The 20,795-nt window shown below is 39.5% G+C and overlaps 2 protein-coding genes across 2 annotated transcripts in view; one reads left to right on the forward strand and one right to left on the reverse strand.

Annotated features, from left to right (window-relative positions):
- The first annotated feature begins 491 nt into the window (after nucleotides 1–491).
- Nucleotides 492–20,795, forward strand: part of top3b (DNA topoisomerase III beta) — a 39,202-nt gene continuing 18,898 nt past the window's right edge. The window contains exons 1-7 of the mRNA XM_088336230.1: nucleotides 492–637; nucleotides 13,694–13,825; nucleotides 14,741–14,847; nucleotides 14,963–15,037; nucleotides 18,080–18,273; nucleotides 18,385–18,541; nucleotides 18,853–18,966. Of these exons, the coding sequence (XP_088192356.1) occupies nucleotides 568–637; nucleotides 13,694–13,825; nucleotides 14,741–14,847; nucleotides 14,963–15,037; nucleotides 18,080–18,273; nucleotides 18,385–18,541; nucleotides 18,853–18,966 (849 nt within the window). The 5' untranslated portion in view covers nucleotides 492–567. The remainder of the gene's footprint in view (nucleotides 638–13,693; nucleotides 13,826–14,740; nucleotides 14,848–14,962; nucleotides 15,038–18,079; nucleotides 18,274–18,384; nucleotides 18,542–18,852; nucleotides 18,967–20,795) is intronic.
- On the reverse strand, nucleotides 10,084–11,591 carry LOC148365796 (interleukin-25). The gene is made up of 3 exons (XM_088335100.1): nucleotides 11,460–11,591; nucleotides 10,760–10,932; nucleotides 10,084–10,602 (listed from the first exon to the last, which is right to left on the reverse strand). Exons 1-3 carry the CDS (start codon nucleotides 11,472–11,474, stop codon nucleotides 10,374–10,376), a joined length of 417 nt encoding a protein of 138 aa, XP_088191226.1. The 5' UTR covers nucleotides 11,475–11,591; the 3' UTR covers nucleotides 10,084–10,373.

Genomic DNA, 20,795 nt, shown 5'->3' on the forward strand with positions numbered 1-20,795 from the left:
AAGAGTCGATTCCAGCGCGTCCATGAAATCCAACGTATTAGCACGCAAATCATGTGTTACTCAGTCATGCTAGCAGCCTTAAGTTTTCATATCACCCCCCGACCTTTATTTATTATGAATATCATTGAACCATTATTTATTTAACTATTATTTTAAAATCATTGAAAAACCAGAAAATGTGTTACAATTCCAGATTATAGCAAAAGTACCAACCAAAAGGAATAACCTGTATTACTTCCTGAGTCACAGTGATCTCAAATGATGAGAAATTTATGAAACATAATATTTTAGGGTTTTAAAAAACAGCAACAAAAACAGGGATTACTTGTGAACATTCGGATGGATTGTCTTTAATGAAAAAAGTGCGTTTTGGTTTAAAAAGGTTGAGAAAAACTGGCCTACGGGATACCAAACGCTTTAAGATTTCAGACTCGTCTCCAGATGGCAGTATACACAACATATACATAATCCACTATAAAGTTATAGGTAAAGAAGAAGAATAACCACAGTAGTTTGTAACCACTAAAATATTTCGTTTTCGTTTTTATTAAAGTCGGAGAGCGCAAAATGAGGACCGTTTTGATGATAGCGGAAAAACCGTCCCTTGCTCAGTCAATTGCCAAAATTATTTCTAAAGGTCAGTATTTAGGAATATTTTTCTACTTTAAAGTCAAACGTGTATGGCGTGAAACAAAAATATAAACTGTACAAGCCTAGATTGTAAACGTGCTTTGCAGGGGCATGCAAGATAAAAAAAAAATGTGTACATTTTAAATTCAAACTAAACTATCTGGTGCATTTTTAGAGCAAAGTCAAGAAGCTAGATCTATGATGAATGGGCGCCCTTGTAAACTATTGAAATCCCTTTCATTCCTAAATATTTTGAAAATAAAGTCAGTAATTCAAATAAAGTGTCAAAGGTCTCTCATCGGATCTGTTTCCACAGTGGGAACGGATGTACAATTTTTTGTTCAGGAACAGCAGCATGTTTACATTTTTAGTTGCAGCTTGTGGCTCGATGCTGGGTGAGATTTTCTTCATGATTTTATTTAAATATGTGGTGTTGCCAGACAAGTAGACTGTTGGAGATACTAGTGTAACCGCGTTGTACGTGTCCCACCAAAGATCCACATTCACGCGGGACTGGATGATGAGGTTTTTATTATTACAGTTTCTGCAAATGGATGAGTCACAACATTAGCTTTTTCTGCTGGGTCTGATCTCTTTGATCTCTTTGTAGTACTCTGGTTAAACTGACAACAAAGCATATCAAAGAGCTGTCTTTTCACTTTACAGAAAATACATTTTAGAATATCACAATACATTTATAAATCTTTGCATTTTAACAAGATACTTTTAACAAGAGATCGTATAGTGGATTTTTAACGTTTACAATGAATTCAACATGTTTTTCTTTACTCTGAATTTTAACCAACATCATCCTTTTTTAATGTATATGAAAAAATAGGAATAAAAACAATAATGAGTATAAAAATGGATACAATTTACCTGCAAATGGATGAGTCACAACATTAGCTTTTTCTGCTGGGTCTGATCTCTTTGATCTCTACAAGGGGAATTAAGATTTAGTAAAACAGAAACAAAACGAAAATAAACCTAAACAGCTTGACAATATCAATCACATTACTATGCATGGTGAGAGATTTGTCAGCTGGGGTTATAAAGTTTAAAATTAACTTATTTTGTGGAGCACCAAAAGATATGTCTTACCTTTGTAGTACTCTGGTTAAACTGACAAAACCCCGCCTCCTGGTCACATGTTAGAAGCCAAAACCAAACCCCACCCCATACCAGCAGATGGCACTGTTGGACTCAGCATTGCAGGACATTTACCAAAAACTATACACATATTTTAGCAGGAATTTCAATAAAATAAAAGTTATTATTACACCCGTTACATACACCCCCCTGAAATTCTGCTAAATATGGGAGTGCTACACTAAACAGAAAAAAAATCACATGCCAAAAAGGCAAATACTGATGAAAAAGAGGACACGAAAACTGGTACAGTATTACAAGGAACAAACTGAAGTGCATGTCAGTTCTAAAACTCTCCCAAAAAGGAGTGTGAAAAGAAAGGAGGCGAGCAAACTCCTAACTAAGCACAGACTCAAAGATGCCTGTTACATCTCTGAAATATCAAACATTGTTCCTGTAGTTGTAAGTGCTCACATAGGCACAATTCTTGTTTCTTACTCAAGCTTTGTTACTCAAACTGAAAGTGCATCTCTACTGAACTTAAACTAGGAACTTGCAGATATTGCGGACAGATGATTGTCACCTACCACATGGTCATTCATCTGACAAATAAGACGACTAGGAGGCCTGATGGACTGGCGGACCCTAAGACCATAACGGTCAGGTTGAGCACAATTAACCTGAGCTTGAAGGTCTGGGACGGTCAAGTCTAAACAGTCAGTATCAGGGGAGTCTGCGTCCGGATGGTCAGTGTTCAATGGGGTCTCATCTGGGAGACCCATACCCAAAGAGATCATGCTTTCAGAGCACTGTGAGGGGCTTTCCGTATTGTCACTTGAAGTATGGTCAACATCTTGTTCGGGGATGTGCTGACTTCCTCGACTGGATGTATCAACACTGCAAGAGTCGGACTGGGCATCAGATCTGCTGTCTAGTGAGTTATCCTCTACCTCTGGATGAACTTGCTCTTCACCTGCCTGTATCACCCAGTTTACTGTACGGACATCACTGTCTTCAACCGCGTCAGGTAAATCAGGGCATACATCACTTCCATGCATAGCAGCGTCAGACTCTGAGTGTTCAGATTCGCTGGCCAGATCATCCTCACAGGGCAAGAAGCTAACAGAGAGCAGCAAATTCCTGTGAACTACCTTCTCTTTGCCCGTCAGACAATCCTTGACTCTGTAGACATTGAGATCAGGCTTGACTGATATGACTTCATACGGGGTTGACTCCCACTTGTCTGCAACTTTGCGTTTCCCCGGGACACCTCTGTTGGCGATCAACACCCGGTCTCCCACGACGAGAGGTGATCCTTTGGCCCTACGGTTGTACAGCTTGGCATGACGAGTCTGTTCTCTGAGAGTATTCCTCTGTACAATCTGAGCAGCTTCATGTAGATCTTTCTTCAGATGGCGTACAAAGTCAGAGTAGCTGACAACAGCATCATTGGTATTAGCATGTTGAAACATGACATCGACAGGGAGACGAGGGATCCTACCAAACACTAGGTAAAACGGTGCAAACCCTGTTGTCTCATGCTCTGTGCAGTTATAGCAGAATGTGAGCTGCCGCAGCATTTGTGGCCACTTTGCTTTGGGCTGAGGGGGAAGGGTTCTGATCATATCTCCCAATGTTCGGTTGAATCGTTCTGCGATGCCATTTCCCATGGGGTGGTACGGAGTGGTATGGGATTTCTGCACCCCTGCCATCTCTAGAAGCTCTTTGATCAGTTTGCTCTCAAAATTAGCTCCCTGATCAGAGTGGATACGCCGTGGGAAACCATAGACAAGGAAGAAATCCTGCCACAGACGGCGAGCAACTTGTTTGGCGGTTTGATTTCTGCAAGGGAAGGCGTGCGCCATCTTGGAGAAATGATCAGTTACGACCAGGACATCTACAGACTTGTTCTCTTGCTCAGCAGTCCAAAAGTCTATACAGACCAACTCCATAGGCTCAGAGGTGACTATGTTCTTGAGTGGTGCACGGTTGTGTGGTTCCGGTGTTTTCCCTACTACACAGCGCTGACAGGATTTGACATAATTCACAACATCACGTTCCATGCCATTCCAGAAGAATCGTTGCCGCACCAGAGACAAAGTACGGTTCTGGCCTTGGTGACCTGCTGAGTCATGTAAACCTTGAAGGACTTTCTGTTTCAATGAATCAGGCACCACAAACTGGAAGATTTTCTTGGCCATGTGAGGGTCTTTCCTTATTTTGTAGAGCATGCCATTCTGTATGGTGAGTCTGCTCCAATGCTTCAGTAGTTTCATCACACTAGGCGACTCGACAGCTCTCTCACGCCTGGTAGGTCTCTTGTGTCTATGCACAAAGTACATGGTCCTGCTTATTGTGTTGTCCTGTTCTTGTAAACCAACAAGCTGACTCTGTGGGAGTGCCGTTGACTGATCTCCCTTCTGCAGAAGATTGAAGTTGGCGTCTGTTCCCATCACTTGACCCACGCCACCAGTGGACTGAGCACTGAAGACAGCAGCAACCTCTTCTGATGTCACAGAACCATTGGAGCCTGATGGATTAGCCCTTTTTACTGACTCGTCTGATGTCCCAGCACTCTCGTCTACAACAGCGTGACAATTGTTGGATACTCTGAACACCTCTTGCACAGTACTGTTGTTCACCCTGTTGACTTGGTCCAAGAGCGAAGTATAGGGCTCGGTAACAAGGCGATGACCCACACATGACCGTACAAATGGCTCACGGCTCAGAGCGTCGGCTACGATGTTCTTTGGTCCAGGAATGTACTTCAGGTCAAAATTGTATGCAGCTAGCTTCGCTACCCACCGCTGTTCACACGCATCAAGTCTTGGTTTGGTCAAAATGTATGTAAGTGGGTTATTGTCGGTCCACGTGGTAAAGTGTCTTCCTTTCAACCAATGGCTGAATTTATCACATACCGCCCATTTCAAGGCAAGAAATTCGAGCCTGTGTGCAGGGTAGTTGAGCTGGGAGCGAGAGAGCGTCTTACTTGCAAAGGCGACTGGTCTGGCTACTTTTCCACCAGGTGGCAGCTGTGACAGGACTGCTCCAATCCCATCAAAGGATGCGTCGACAGCCAGAATAAACGGCGCATCAAAATCTGGGTGGGCCAGAGTGACACCTGTCACAAGGTCGTGCTTCAGTGTTTCAAAGGCGTTCTGGCATGCATCGGACCAATCTGCAGGCGTCAGCTTCACTTGACCTTTCTTGCGGGCTCTCTTGCGCTTATGCTTGTCACCAGATTCAGATGTGAGCCTGAACAGAGGTTTTGCCTTCGCAGAACATGCTTCAATGAAGCTTTGGAAATACATCACCATGCCTAGAAAAGATCTGATTTTACTAGGGCATGGCGTCTTGCCATCCGACTCCATTAGATCAGTGACTTGTACGTCATTTATCGCTCTCACTTTCTCGGGGTCAGTCCGAATTCCATCCTCACTGATGACATGCCCAAGAAATTTCACAGTCCGTCTGAGGAAAAAACACTTTTTGGGTGCGAGCTTGAGGTTGTGTTCCTTAAGGCGAGTAAACACCATCTGCAGGCGTTGGAGTGCAACTTCCTCTGTGGGGGCAAACACCATCAGATCGTCGAGGTAACATAATAGGCTCATGAAATTCTGATCACCAAATATTGACATCATCATCCTCATAAATGTTGCTGGGCTGTTGCAAAGTCCCTGAGGGAGCCGGTTGTACTCGTGAAGGCCGAATGGTGAGGAGAATGCCGTGTACTTTTTGTCGTCAGGGTGCAAGGGGACATTGTAGTAGCCTGACGTCAGATCCATTGTGGAGAAAAAGGCATTTCCCCCAAGTGCGGCCAAAGCATCAGCTTGATGCGGTAGTGGGTAGGCATCCTTTATGGTTCTTGCATTAAGCCTTCTGAAATCAGTACATACCCTTAGTTCTCCATTCCGCTTCCATATGAGAACAAGCGCAGATGCATAGTCGCTAGTCGACTTCTGAATAATTCCTTTCTCTTCCATCTCGTTCAGAGTCGTCCTCAGTTTTTCATACTGACTTGGTGGTATACGTCTGTAGGGTAGACGGAACGGCTTATCATCAACAAGGTGGATACGATGTACAAACTCTTTGGCCTCTCCACAGTCCATCTTATGGCGAGAAAAGATTGACTCGAATTGTTCGATGATATGAAGGAGCTTGTCTTTACACTGCAGCGAAACCTCACATGACTTCAGGTCAATGTCTTGCAGTCCCAGAGCTTCCAATGCACGCATCATGTCCTCTTCTGACCTGGGTCGGACCTCTTTGCTCTGTACACTCTGCACGTTGCACTTGACCTCCTCTGCATTGGGCAGGTCTTCCGCTGCGATACAAGGAGACACATCTGCAATTTTCCTGTTTCTTCTCAGCACCACAACTCTGTCCGTGGGATTAAAGACTTTAACAGGCACCCATCCATCTCCCCAGAGTGGAGTAACAACTCGTCCGACAAGGACTTGTCTGGGCGCAGCCTTTGATTGGGTTGGCTCAACGACCACTGTGCTGCCCACAGACGTCCCGGCCAACTCAGATAACTTGCCCCAAATAATGTACTCGGTCCGTGGATTCAGCGTCACGCAACTCTTGATTTTTACTGTCCCTACTTTGTCTGGAATGCAGTCACCTCTCCATCTCTCTGTGTTAGAAAGCATTGACAGGAATTGACTGTGGTTATCGGACAGACCGTTGTCAGGAGTGGAAACTAATCTCCAGTAGCCATCAGTACTTTTCAATTGAGTCAAAATATATTTGATGGCATTGCTGCCAAGGATCATCTGTTCGGTCTGGCCTGGCACAACCATTACTGGTATTATCATTTGGCACCCGTAAACTGTGACGTGAATGTCGTACATATCTCTGGGAGAAACTTGGTGTCCACCGCAGCCTACAATGACATAATCATCGGCCGTGTAACTCATCATATCAGGGAATTGCTGCAGGAGGGACTTAGCCGTGTCCTCACTTACTGTACAAGCCATCGACCCGCTGTCCAACAGCGCTCTGAAAGTGGGGCCTTCTTGCACAAGTACAGGTGTGTAAAACAGTTCGTCAGTCTCCGCTATTCTCTGAAACCCCTGAAAGATCAGCTTCTTCGATGGAGGTATCTTGTTGCTATACAACTCATAAATTGATTTATTGTCTTGCATGTCAGGCTTCACATTAGTGGTGGGAGGTTTACTCAGTTGATCTGCACTGTTCTCCCCTAAGCGCAGATCAGTTAGTTTCCCTGAGGCAGCGGGACAACTTTCGTCACTGGACAATCACGTCGAGAATGCCCTGGGGCATGGCAGTGAAAGCAAAGGTTTTTGTCTCGGCAATGAGAGAGAGCACTGTGTTCGACTTCTTTGCAAATGATACATGGCTTGGCAGTGAAACCATTTATTCTGGCTCCAGGTCGCCTGGTTGGAGCTCCCCCTCTCTCTTGAAACTGGTTCGAAGTAACACGTATCAGAACTTTCTCCAACATACTAATAACGTCCGTTAGAGAGACATACTGTGGGCTCGAAGTCTGAGGTGGCTCGTGCACGAGGGTTGGACCATGGTTCACCTCAGCTTTGTGTACGGCAATTTCCGCTCTATTCGCAGGTTGTTGTAGGGAATCTGCTTTGTAGCTCTTCTCAGCGTGGTATTCATTCAGCACCTCTAGTACCTCACATGCTGACCACTTTTCGATGGTTTTTGATCTGTAAGTGAGTGCCAGTTCCTTGCATGGGCAGTTCCGAATAAACATGCGAGTAACCTCTATTTCAGGGTTGTCAAATGTTTTGCCCTGCTCACTCAAGCACTCAGAGGCAAGGTCAGCTGCTCTGTTTAGTCTCAGCCAGTAGTCATAGGGGTCTTCCTGGTCTTTGGGCAAAGTTGAATAAAAGTCAGCTAAAGGGACAGCAGAGTACTTGGTACAGCTAAAGTATTTCCTGAGAAGACTATAAATCATGTCAGGGCGGGTATAGACGTCTATATTACTGTTTCTAATCCTAAACCTAACTACATCTTTAGCTTTTCCTCTCAAATGTATAAGGATTTCCTCTGCTTGCTCTTCAAGTCTCACATCACTCCTTTTTATAAATGTCCTCATTAGATCTTCCCACTCATGTATTGTTATTGAGTCTGAGCCATCCCCAATAAATGACGGCGGTTCCTTAACCTTTCTCTGCGTTACCACCTGACTCAATCTGTTTGCTTCATCTTGTGTGGCAGCAGCGTTAGGTGCTACTATATTACGTGACTGTATATTTGTGAATATGCTATCAGCCAATTTATGTCCTATCTCCTGAATAATATTTGTCATCTGATCAGCTACACCCTCAGAAACGTCACTTGTGCTCTGAGTAAACATGTTTCAAAGATGTAAATAAGTCAAAATCGCCTGCGTAACACGTCACTGTATAGCAGTTTTAAATACTGTGAGCTGATGGCTTTATGAAATGATGTGGCAGGTAGGACAGTCCTCGGTTCGGAGAGCTTGATAGAAGTCACGGGTCACGGCACCAATGTAACCGCGTTGTACGTGTCCCACCAAAGATCCACATTCACGCGGGACTGGATGATGAGGTTTTTATTATTACAGTTTCTGCAAATGGATGAGTCACAACATTAGCTTTTTCTGCTGGGTCTGATCTCTTTGATCTCTTTGTAGTACTCTGGTTAAACTGACAACAAAGCATATCAAAGAGCTGTCTTTTCACTTTACAGAAAATACATTTTAGAATATCACAATACATTTATAAATCTTTGCATTTTAACAAGATACTTTTAACAAGAGATCGTATAGTGGATTTTTAACGTTTACAATGAATTCAACATGTTTTTCTTTACTCTGAATTTTAACCAACATCATCCTTTTTTAATGTATATGAAAAAATAGGAATAAAAACAATAATGAGTATAAAAATGGATACAATTTACCTGCAAATGGATGAGTCACAACATTAGCTTTTTCTGCTGGGTCTGATCTCTTTGATCTCTACAAGGGGAATTAAGATTTAGTAAAACAGAAACAAAACGAAAATAAACCTAAACAGCTTGACAATATCAATCACATTACTATGCATGGTGAGAGATTTGTCAGCTGGGGTTATAAAGTTTAAAATTAACTTATTTTGTGGAGCACCAAAAGATATGTCTTACCTTTGTAGTACTCTGGTTAAACTGACAAAACCCCGCCTCCTGGTCACATGTTAGAAGCCAAAACCAAACCCCACCCCATACCAGCAGATGGCACTGTTGGACTCAGCATTGCAGGACATTTACCAAAAACTATACACATATTTTAGCAGGAATTTCAATAAAATAAAAGTTATTATTACACCCGTTACACTAGCACAAATACACACTATGCCGTTTACGATCATTCATCTAATGAGAAATCTAGGAGTTATTTTTTTACTTCACCTTTATACATATTTAAAAATATTATAATTTTTGATTATACAAGTTTATGAAAATCAGGTAGGACCAATTAAACCCTGTTGGCCCACCAGTATATCCTTATGGTATGGGAAATGCTATAATGGTTTCAATTTTAACTGAACACAAAAATGGGCTTTTTTCAACATTTAAGTGTTTTGTGAAACATTAAGCCAAGAAGAAGTATGTTGATTGATTTCTTTTTTTTTCCGTTTTGTAGTCAAATTATATTTATAGTATGAGTTCTTCAATGGTTTTGTAAAATTTGTGTTGTACTACAACATTCGCAAAATACAGTTTATTTTAAAATATGAATATCTGGTTCAGCATTCCTTATTCCGGCATGAGCATAACATAATTTCTTTATTGAATTGAATGCCTTTATTGTCATTATACAAGCATAACGAAATTTGAGCTCCACCACAAGTGCATGCATAAATAAGGTAAGAAAATGTGTGCAAAAAAACAGTATTGAGCTAATGTCGCCTATATATAAAGTGTGAACCGGATTCTTCTTCGATTTTGGTTCCAAAAATACTTCAATTCTTGGGTTTGGAGATGCTCTTATCAAGAGGTACTGCTGTATTTGTGCCTAAATGTATATCTATAAGTCAAGGCAAGTCACATTTATTTATATAGCCCTTAATCACAAAATGTCTCTAAGGACTGCACAGGATTACAATTACAAAATTGCACAATTACCTGATCCTAAACCTGCATGTGGGCAAGGAACAACTCAAAAACCTCAGCGCGAGGAAAAAAGAGAAACCCGAGAAAGGACCTCACAAGTATGCTACTCTCATAAACTTTATGATATTAAGGGGAGCAGACAAATCCCTGTCTCGTGAGGTTAGGTGCATCAAAAATAGACAAGGTGATATATTTGCAAAATTATTTATATTAAAAAACAACCAAAGCAAATATTGCAGTTTTTTAAATTGTTGTATTTTAATCAGAATGCAAGAAAATTAACCATTTAAAGTGCAAATGTACACACACATACGAGTAATTCTTGTCACAGTCATTTTTCTATAATTAACAATGAATGAAATAAGACTTTCAAGTGGTTGACATGTTCAAACAATATCTGAGTTCAGCTTTTTTATTGGAATGAATGACAAAAAAAGCTGGCACTGTCTCAAGAGTGGGGAAAATAATGAAATATTTTATTTTGTATTAGAAAATCTAAACATGCATCACAATTTACAATATCATGAGATGGCAGTTGCCGTTTACACCATTTCCACTTAGCCATCCCTGGAAATAGCACATATACAAGCTATGGTGACTCTTTCAAACTCCAATGAGTAGCTCCCCGTTGGAAAACAGCTAGGATTCTTCTTGAGGACGGGCATCCTCAGGGCTATAGGTATGGTCTCAAGACCAAAAGAGTTGTCGAGTCCTCTACATGAGTGGCTTGTGTGGCAGCTGGCTTCATGAATCACTTGAGGTACGCGGTTCAGGTCAATGTTTTCTCTATGCATCGTAAGCAGAATAAGAACAGAAAGATGTATCTTTAGCAAAGTCGTCAACAAATGTCAATTGAGATTTCATGCCATACTCAGTTTTGCAGCCGTATAGCTGACAATGTGGTTAATTAGGAATTAACTCTTTATAAAAAGATGGTACTTGCATATAATTCCAGGGGGCAATACTGCGCTCATTGATGTGGCTAGGCATATTGACCAACTGGTTGTAGTCTTGCAAGCTGTATGCACAGATTGATTCATCTATACATTGACCCTGCAGTGGTAGAGCTTGGCACCAGTGAGCTCCCAGCAGGCATAGCAAAACTATACGCAGAGGCTGGACAGACAGAATAAAAATAGTTAGATTTATACAGGGTGTATAATAGGTGTATGTCCTACCCTGTACCAACTCACAAGCAGATAATTTGTATATAGAAAGAAAACCTGTTACTCGAAGAAAGAAGACACTGTTACCCAAGAAATATTTCAGTATGTATGGCAGGAGCTGGATTACAAACTTGACGTATGCCGTGTTTCAGGCAATGCGCATATTAAACTTTTGGGAACTTGTTCACATTATCCACATGCATTTGAATTTCTCATTCGGATTTGGTAGAAATACTGCAATAATCTTCAACATGAATCCTTTTTTATCTAATTTGCTACACAGGTAATTATATACCTTATCTGATCTTTACATGTCAAAGGATATTACATATTTTGAAACTACCAGTTTATTATTACATATAGTCTGAGTTAAGTTTAATTTGGAGATACATTCTTGGTATTTCCTAAGGCTCATCGTTACCCTTGCACTATGAGTGATGGATGTATACATTTATCAATGATGGAAATGCCACTTACCTGAATCCTTTCCATTTCTGATTTCAAGGGAAAGACTTGGATGCGATAACCAAGATTTCAAGTTTTTGATGTTGATACAATTTCCTGTATCTTCCGTTTCAGATTATTGTTTGTCTTTGGACTTACTACGGCTGGACTTTTGCCATCCGTTCTCATTGTTGCCCTTTTTATTTAGTATGTGTGTGCGTCTGTGTGCACGTGTTTGTGAGTCTGCACATGTGTGCAAATTAAATTCATTCTAAAAACTCAAATGATGGTGAGCGGACGTCTCTCATATTCACATATCCCTCGTCAATTGATATTCAACCTTGAGGGAATGATTTTATTCACAGAGGATGTATCTTAACAACAGAGAGCACTGTGTATTTGATGATTCAAAACGCTTTGGTTTATCATCATTAAGCCAGATATAGTTAATATTCTAAATGTTTTTTCTTTATTTATTACAAGTGTAGCGTTTCAGGAATATACAGTGCCTTGCGAAAGTATTTGCCCCTGTTCAAAGATAAGGAATGTAAAATTGAAGTCTAGAATCAACAAGTGTGACACAATTGTGAAGTTGAACGACAATTATACGATGTTTTATATTTGTTTAACGAATAAAAACCTGAAAAATGGGGTTGCAATAATGTTTAGCTCTATTGTATTTATACTTTTGTTGCAATTAAATCTGCAACTCGCTTTGGGGTGTGTCTCTTAAGTTTTGCAAATCAATAGACTAAAATGTTTACCCATTCTTATTTAATCAAAGTATGAGCCCAGTAAGGTTGGATAGAATGTTTGTGAAGAGCAGTCTTCATTTTTGCCCATATATTCTCGATTGGATTCAGTTCTCGACTTTGACTTGGCCTTTGTAACACCTGGATATATTTAGCTGTGAAACTTTCTGCAGTAGATTTGGCTCTGTGCTTTGATAATTGTGCTATTTGAAGATGAATCTCCATTCGGTCTCAGGTTTTTTTTAGAGACGCCAACAAGTTTCCAAACAGGGCTTCAATCATCTTCCCAAGAAAAGCAGGCCAAAAACTGTCTGCCACTGCCACGTTTGACAGTTGGGACGGTGTTTTCATGTTGACGAGCTGTGCTGCTTTCACACCAAATATATTGTTTGGAATTGTGGACAGAAATTTCAATTTTGGTTTTATCTTACCTGAGCACCTTATTCTACATTAATTTGTTTTCCAGGTGGCTTATGGAAAACTTTAAACAAGACTGTATATGGATATCTTTCAGAGTAGACTTTGATCTTGCCAATCTTCCATTAGGGCCAGATTTATGCAGTGTTTGACTGATAATTGTCCGATGGACAGATTGCGCCTACCTAAGCTGTGGTTTTCTGCAGTTCATCCAGAATGAGCATGGCTTCTTGCCTCCTCGTTTGAGGTGAAAGTTAAGAGGGATGGTCAGGTCTTGGTAGATTTTAACTTGTGCTGTGTCATTTCCATTTCTTTACGATAGCCTAGCCTGCACAGTGTTCCTTTTTAAATGTTTAAAGCTTGGGAAAAGTTTTCGTAACCAAATCCCACTTTAGAGAAATAACATATTAATACCGATTTTTCTATACATAGGCAAAATATAATTTTTTTGTTTTGTTCGCTTGTTTAGGGTAGGGTGGTGATGGCCCTGTTGGTCTTTGTTTTAAGGGACCTGTCTATCAGAGGGCAGCAGGTCAAAGTGGTAAGCGAGTTTAGATGAGTAATTTCTGAGTATATAATATTTATTTATTATACATAATAATATAGGGCTGCAACTAACATGTAATTTTATAATAGATGAATCGGTTGATTATTTTTTTCGATTAATAAATGTATCGGATTTGTAATTTTCGTCCTATTTATTCAAATATTGAAGTTTTGGAGAGATAGACGAAAGTGTCGAACATTAAAATATTATTAAGATATAGAACAACAGAAAAATTACAAGTGTCAATTAACTAGATAATAATAAAAAAATCATAGAGATGCATGCTATACATCTGCAAATATGTAAGATATTATAGATCATATAAATTTGGACTTATCATACAAGAGAAAAAAGAAAAAGCAATACATTTCAATTTGTGTAGATTTTTTTTTATCCATTTAACAATTTAGAAATACTGATGGGTTCTGATGAGTAAAGGTTCAAAAACTTGACTTTTGCAACCTTTTAAATGTGAAAAGTAATCATTGTACAAAAATTACATGTTCTTTCTTTAAATCATCTTCTGCCTTCTTTTTTTTTTCTATTTCCAGGCAATTGTACAAGCCGGAAGGGGCTCAACGCATCATGCTTTGTGCATGAATTCACTGGCACTTTTAAAGCACAAACGGTACATTACAAAATGACTTCTGTTTGTGGACATGTAATGAGTCTGGATTTCAATGGTGAGTATAAATCACTTTGTATCGTATTAATTTGACAAAAAAATATAAATTTATAATATGAATAATAAATGGATTATACTAATGTCAACATTAGCAGTCAATTGTCATTGATAATCATATCATAAATAAATAAAATGTCCTTTGACCCGTCCCCGCTATATTGGAGAGAGGTCTACTTTAAAAAACAACAACCTAAAACCACACATTTTTTCCTTAAACATAAGTTGTGTAAATTATTTACTCCAAAACACATGATGATGCTGACAGATAAATAAAAATCCTCCTAAAACATTTCTGCTTCATTGAATGTTTTATCCAATATGGCTCTTTCAACATTTTGTGTTGCCAACCTCAGGGTTAGGAGTAAGAGTTAGGGGCAAGGAGTTAGGGTTAAGTTTAGGGTTTGAGTATGGGTTAGAGGCGAGGGCTAACCAAGTGGTCCTACTACTTGGTTCCAAAATCAAAATATTGGAAAAACGAACAAAAGGATTTGGAATTTTTCTTACAAATAAGGTTGGCAGGTTGAATATTTCAGCATAGCCCTAAATGACAAATTAGCATTTATTTCCCCTATCTGTTAATTATCGATCCGATATTTTTTTGCTCAACATATATAGTTTTTCTCCTCGCTTTGGCCAGGAGAGGTGGGGGTACAAAAAAGAACTGAAGTAGATCACCAACGTAAAGTTGTTTTAAATGAGCCATTGCCCTGTTTACACAGTTCAATAGTATATTTCTTTGAACTTCCTACCAACCCTTTGCCCATTTAGGCTTGAATATCCTGGAATCACGTTATATGTTTGCCATCAATGTACAATATTAAGTTACAGTACGAAAAATGTAGAAAGTCACACGAATGATCATCTGGATTAAAAAAATATATCCTACTGAAAACAAACTTTGTTTTCGCCCTAGCTAAGTACAATAACTGGGATAAGGTTGACCCTGCAGAACTTTTCAGCAAAGCTCCGACTGAAAAGAAGGAGGCGAACCCCAAACTCAACATGGTGAAGTTCCTCCAAGTACGTAGAATATCTATCAATTTTCTATACTGTATATCACATATGTCTGAGGTGCTCCTAAGTAGATATTCAGAATTGTGCTTTCTCTTATGTCTCTATATCTTGTTGTTTTTAGGTTGAAGCTAGAGGCTGTGACTACCTGGTTTTATGGTTGGACTGTGATAAAGAAGGGGAAAACATCTGTTTTGAGGTAAGAAGATCTTCTACGCCATTATTTGTGACATTGCATTTCTTTCCGCGTGTTCTTTTACTGTGCATATAGAAATGACGCTCTCAAAATGTCATCATTAGACCCTAGTTGGTGGGTTAACTTTTACCAATGTTCTAACACATAGGGAGACAATAAATTAATTTGTGACATACTCGCTGTGGTTGAAAAAGGCTTAGATTGTGTAAGGGTTGAATTGTGTAGGGGTAAGTGGAGGCGGCAGTAGCCCAGGAAGTAGAGCACTCGTCTTAAGAGTTCTCAGGTTCGGTTCTCGGCTCTTCCGCGCGAAAATGGTTCTTGGGCAAGACACTGAACCCCTAATGCCCCCAATAGGCAGGTAGCCACCTTGCATGGCTGCCTCTGACTATCGGTGTGTTAATTAGTGAGTGTGAAGCTGATTATAAAGCCCTTTGGGAGGTCTTTATTGACTTGAAAAGCGCTAAATAAATGCAGACCATTTAAAATGACCCTTTTGCTTTATTAATTGGTAATTATGCAAATTTTGGCAGATTATTTCAAAGCACCGTATCTGATTTAATGATTTCACAGTGCTAGGCCAAGGGTTGGCGTCCCTAAATGTTAAAAGATCAATATTGGACAAAAAAACATATGTTTAGTGTTGCACAAAATGTAAAGCTTTTTAGAAACATTATAAGAAAGGCATTATATACTGTGTATAGATATACTGTATACACCTATATTTAGGTCAAGTCAAGTCATGTTTATTTGTATAGCCCTTAATCACAAAGAGTCTCAAAGGGCTGCACAGACCACAGATTATTGCAAACCACAGACCAAATATTACACCATCCCCTGATCTAAAACCTACATGAGGGCAAGGGATAACTCAAAAACCTCAACATGAGGAAAATGAAGAAACCTTGAGAATGGACCGCACATGAGGTAAGCCCCCTTCCAGGATGACCAGGCTGCAATGAATGTTGCAATAACAAGTAATACACATAAATTGACAACATAAAATATAGGTTATTCATATGCTATAGAATAGAAGTATGATTTAATCCTAGATTGAAACAGTTCCACTGAGGTTGCAGATCAAATTTTATGTATTGGAAAGCAAAGATTTCTTGTGTTATGTTTGTCCTGCAGAAACCATATAATTTTCCATTATCAAACATATTTGAAAAAGCACAAGGAATCCACTAAGAAGCGCCAAAGACCTGCATGCGGCTCCAGGGCTGCTCGTTGCTGACCCCCTTTTTAGGCAAAGCTGTTTAAAAATGAACTTTGATGAATTACATGTTAGACTCCGCATCGCTGCTGGTGTAACCCCAAAAAAAACACAGAACAATGTAATTTCCATATTTTTAAAGGACAAGCTACAAGTTATTGAATATAAATATCAATAAGAAAATCCTTATCGAACAATTTTAATTTATGAAGTTATAATCCGCCTACATTGCGACCCCGTGGCTTGTAGTAAATGGGTGCCAGATGCAGTACTTCTATGGCAACAATTCTACTTTGAAAATACCATTCCATGTATAGAGTCTATGAGGAGATGAACAAAACTGGAATTTTTGTTTGAAATGTATTCTCATTTTATCTCATCTCATCTCATTAGTCATACCGCTTATCCTCATTAGGGTCGCGGGGTTCTCATTTTATATCACAATGAATTATGGTTTGTACATCAAAAACGAAGTAACTATGATTCTATGAGTCAAGTCAAGTCAAGTCAAGTCATTTTTATTTGTATAGCCCTAAATCACGAAGAGTCTCAAAGGGCTTCACAGATTGTTACACTATATTACACAAACTATTTTCAACCGACAAGTGGAGTAGGTTATTCGTATGCATGTCCTGTACAACTTTGGTTGAAATGGATAAAATAGAACTATATCTAGAGCACCACTGATCTCTGATACAATAGCTTTTTTTTGCCTCCAAATTACTTCGTTTGGTACACACAAATTAATTTAAATTAACTTGCAAATATATAGGGCAGCACGGCGGCGCAGTGGTTAGCGCTTGTGCGGCACAGTTCTAAGGTCTTGGGAACCTCCTGTGTGGGTTCAAATCCATCTACCGGACTTCCTGTGCGGAGTATGTATGTTCTCCCCGTGCTTGCGTGGGTTTCCTCCGGGCACTCCGGTTTCCTCCCACATTCCAAAGACATGCATTTCAGGTGGATTGGCCGGTCCAAATTGTCCCTAGGTGTGAATGAATGAGCGAGCGAGTTGTCTGTCCCTGTGTGCCCTGCGATTGGCCGGCAATCAGTTGAGGGTGTCCCCTGCCCACTGCCCCATGATTGCTGGGATGGGCTCCAGCACCCTCGCGACCCTACTGAGGATAAGCGGTGCAGCTAATGAGATGAGATGAGATGTATATATATATATATATATATATATATATATAATTTATACTATATGTGGTCATGTTTGAAATGATCCATTCTATAATAGTGATAGAACATGACAATGTCCCATCACTTGGTGAGTTGTCTTTAGAAATGGTAACCATTAGGCAAGATAATGGTGACCCCAACACTAACTGATCCATGGCCCTATCAAAAAGCTAATACCCTGATCAAACAATGGAAAAAAAAACCTGATCAAGCCATAAGCCTCCATTTGTCATAGTTTTAAATAATATGTCTTAGGTTTGTGGCTCCATTATTGAAATTATACCACAATTAGTTTTAGTAACACCCTGGGAGTCACAATAAAGATACAATATTCTTTACGAGGCCGAAATTGACCCAAATTGCACCTGTCTCCTAAATATATCATTTAAATTGTACAACTAAGAATACACAGACACAATTGGAAATAAACGCTACAACTTAGTTTATCACTCAATTTAACCTTTTTGTCTAAAACACCTTACCAATTATTTAACATATCATCTCATCTTGAATTTCTCTAAAGTCTATTATCATGTGTTAGCTCTTAAAGTGTTTGTTTAAGATCAAGATCAGGGCTTAAAACATAGCCACTTAGTCATTTTAGGTTTTTTAATGTGTGTTTTTCTTACTTAAAGTTTTGAAAATATCTTCTCAAGGTTCTAGATGCTGTGCAACCGGTAATGAAGAGTGTCGTCCGGGAGCAAACGGTTTACCGTGCCAAATTCAGCTCCATTACAGACGCTGATATCTGGAAAGCCATGAATCACCTTGGAGAACCTAACCGCAACGAAGCCCTTTCAGTCGATGCACGGCAGGAATTGGACTTGCGCATTGGCTGCGCTTTCACTAGGTACATCGTTTTCAACAGAACCAATATCGTTACATTAGATCAAACTTGTTTTTTGTTTTTTGGACTGTTCCATTTTATTGCTGATATTTTGACAGCTCAATTTATTTTTAGGTTTCAAACCAAATATTTCCAAGGAAAATATGGGAATCTGGACTCATCTTTAATATCATTTGGACCATGCCAGACTCCAACACTTGGTTTCTGTGTGGAGCGTCATGACAAAATCCAGTCATTTAAACCGGAAAACTACTGGGTTATTCATGCAAAGGTAGGTGAAATGAAATGTGAAATGATCTGCATTTATATAGCGCTTTTCAAGTCAATGACTTCCCAAAGCGCTTTACATTGTGCTTCACATTTCCCAATAGCGGCCGTGATCTGTGCAGCCATGTAAGGCGCTAACCTGCTTATTGGGGGTTCAGTGTCTTACCCAAGGACACTTCGGCATGTAACACGGACAAGCCGGGATTCGAACTGGGATCCCTTAATCCTAAAACGATCGCTCTACCTACTGAGCTACCTTTAACATCAATTAATGTGGTTTGTGTACTCCAAGAAACATTTTCCTTTTTTTTCCAGGTGTTCAAAGGTAAAGACAACCCATTAATCCTTGAGTGGAATCGGGGAAGGGTCTTTGACAAAGAGGTGGGACAAATGTTTGTCAACCTGGTCAAGACATCCAAGGAAGCCAAGGCAAGTACAAAAAAATCATAATCCTATCAAATGTTTTATTTTGAAGTGGGGAGCATTATTTGAAGAGTCCTTCAAAGTTACCCATTTTGTGTTTTGTGTTACTGGGGAGTGTTTAAAAAAAATATAATAATACGGTGTTAAAACATTCTACAATGTTAATATATAGACTTCATGTATTACTACTATATCAAAATATACCAAATGTATACATTTTTTAACACAACTCTGAGATTGTGTCAATGGGGATTGATGCAGTTGGAAAACATTAGCAAACACCATCACACAGACAGCGTTGTTAGTTGCACTGCAAACAGAATGCCACTTTTTCAATACAGTTGAAAAGCCAGCATTTCAAAAACAGTATCACCATTTGACACGCAGTGTGGACTGACCAGCAAAACATACCTTTAACAATCCTAATAAAACAAAAATTTGGTCCAAAAAACATTTGAAAAATGATGAGCTTCTTTTGTTATTATTTTGAATCTTCATATGAATTGCACATCTGTTTATCCCCAAATATCAAAGTTTTTTTTTTTTTTTATAAACTGATGTACTTTAATTATGTTTATGGTGTTCAAAAAAGGTGTCAATAATATCCATTATTGTCAAGGAATTCCAGTAAAATCATTGTCCAGTAAAATTTGATATTTGAACAGGCCTCAGTGTGGCGGTAAAGATAAATACAGATGTTGCCCTACTTACGAACGAGATCCAGGTTCCGGACATTCGTTCGTAAGTTGAATTTGTTCGTAAGTTTCTTCAGTGGTATATTTTGTATGTTTAAGGTTTATATAAGTATGTTTAAGACTTGTATAAGTAACCTGTATTTTGTACTAAAAAATAAACATTTCATAAAAATAAATACAGATAAATAAAATTAAGTGTAACTTACTTTTGGAAGATGTGCTTCAAGAGGTCCTTCTCTGTGTTAGAGAGTGCCCGAAAAATAGCGATCCAACCATGTTTTCATTCGCATCAAGCTTTCTTATTGAATGTATGGACAAGATATTAAACAATAAAAACGTCAAAGTTCTTAGCGCTCTTGAGATAGTATAGACAGTATAGAATGTTCACACACAAACTAGGAAGAGGAAGCGTTTTTTTTTTCTTCCGGGTGGATGCCGTGTGACCTCTCACATCGCCACACGCCGGTAGCGGCAGAAAGAAGCACTACAGTAATGCCCTGTACTCAGAAAAAGGTGCACACAATACAAAATCTAACATACAGCAATGTCCAGTTTTTTTTCAACATCCTGAAAAAAATGTTCGTATCTGCCGTTTTTCGTAAGTCAAATGGTCGTAAGTAGGGGAGCGTCTGTTATGTTTAATGTGCATTGATGGGCATTTTTCTTCGTCAAACAATATACATATTTTTTTTATACTTTTTCCTTTTTCTCTTCATGTGTTATTGCTGTTTATGATGCTAAAACCATAATAGTGAATTTCAGCTAAAATAATTGCCAGCCAACAACTCTCTGTGTGGCATGGTCTGAATTACAGGTAAGATCGGGCCCAATAAAATCCACCTTGACCCGCTGGGATATAAAAACTCAAACCAGCCCGAGCCTGACCGATTAACTTGAGTTGAGGGACCCAGCCCGAAGAAAACCCGAAGTTGCACTTGGGCGCCAAAGTGGGTGCTTTGACTGAAGTACGTACAACGCCGAAGTGCAGCTATGGGTTTATTTTAAGCTCCAGCCATCAAATCAAGTAAGCACTTCTGCGCCGTAGTACGAATGGTGCCGAAGTATGCGTGTCCCCGGAGCACGCTCGGCGCTGAAGTGTGATACTCAAGTAGTCATCCAAATGGTTAAGTAAAAGTAAGT

This window comes from Urocampus carinirostris, chromosome 5 (assembly GCF_059441175.1).
Source record: "Urocampus carinirostris isolate Australia breed hairy pipefish chromosome 5, RoL_Ucar_1.0, whole genome shotgun sequence".
NCBI lineage: Eukaryota > Metazoa > Chordata > Actinopteri > Syngnathiformes > Syngnathidae > Urocampus > Urocampus carinirostris.

What these genes read in the sequence shown, in the direction of transcription:
- LOC148365796 (XM_088335100.1), bottom strand. An exon ending in ATTGCCCCCTGGAATTATAT is followed by an intron (nt 10,603 to 10,759) that starts GCAAGTACCATC and finishes TACGATGCATAG; the next exon opens with AGAAAACATTGACCTGAACC.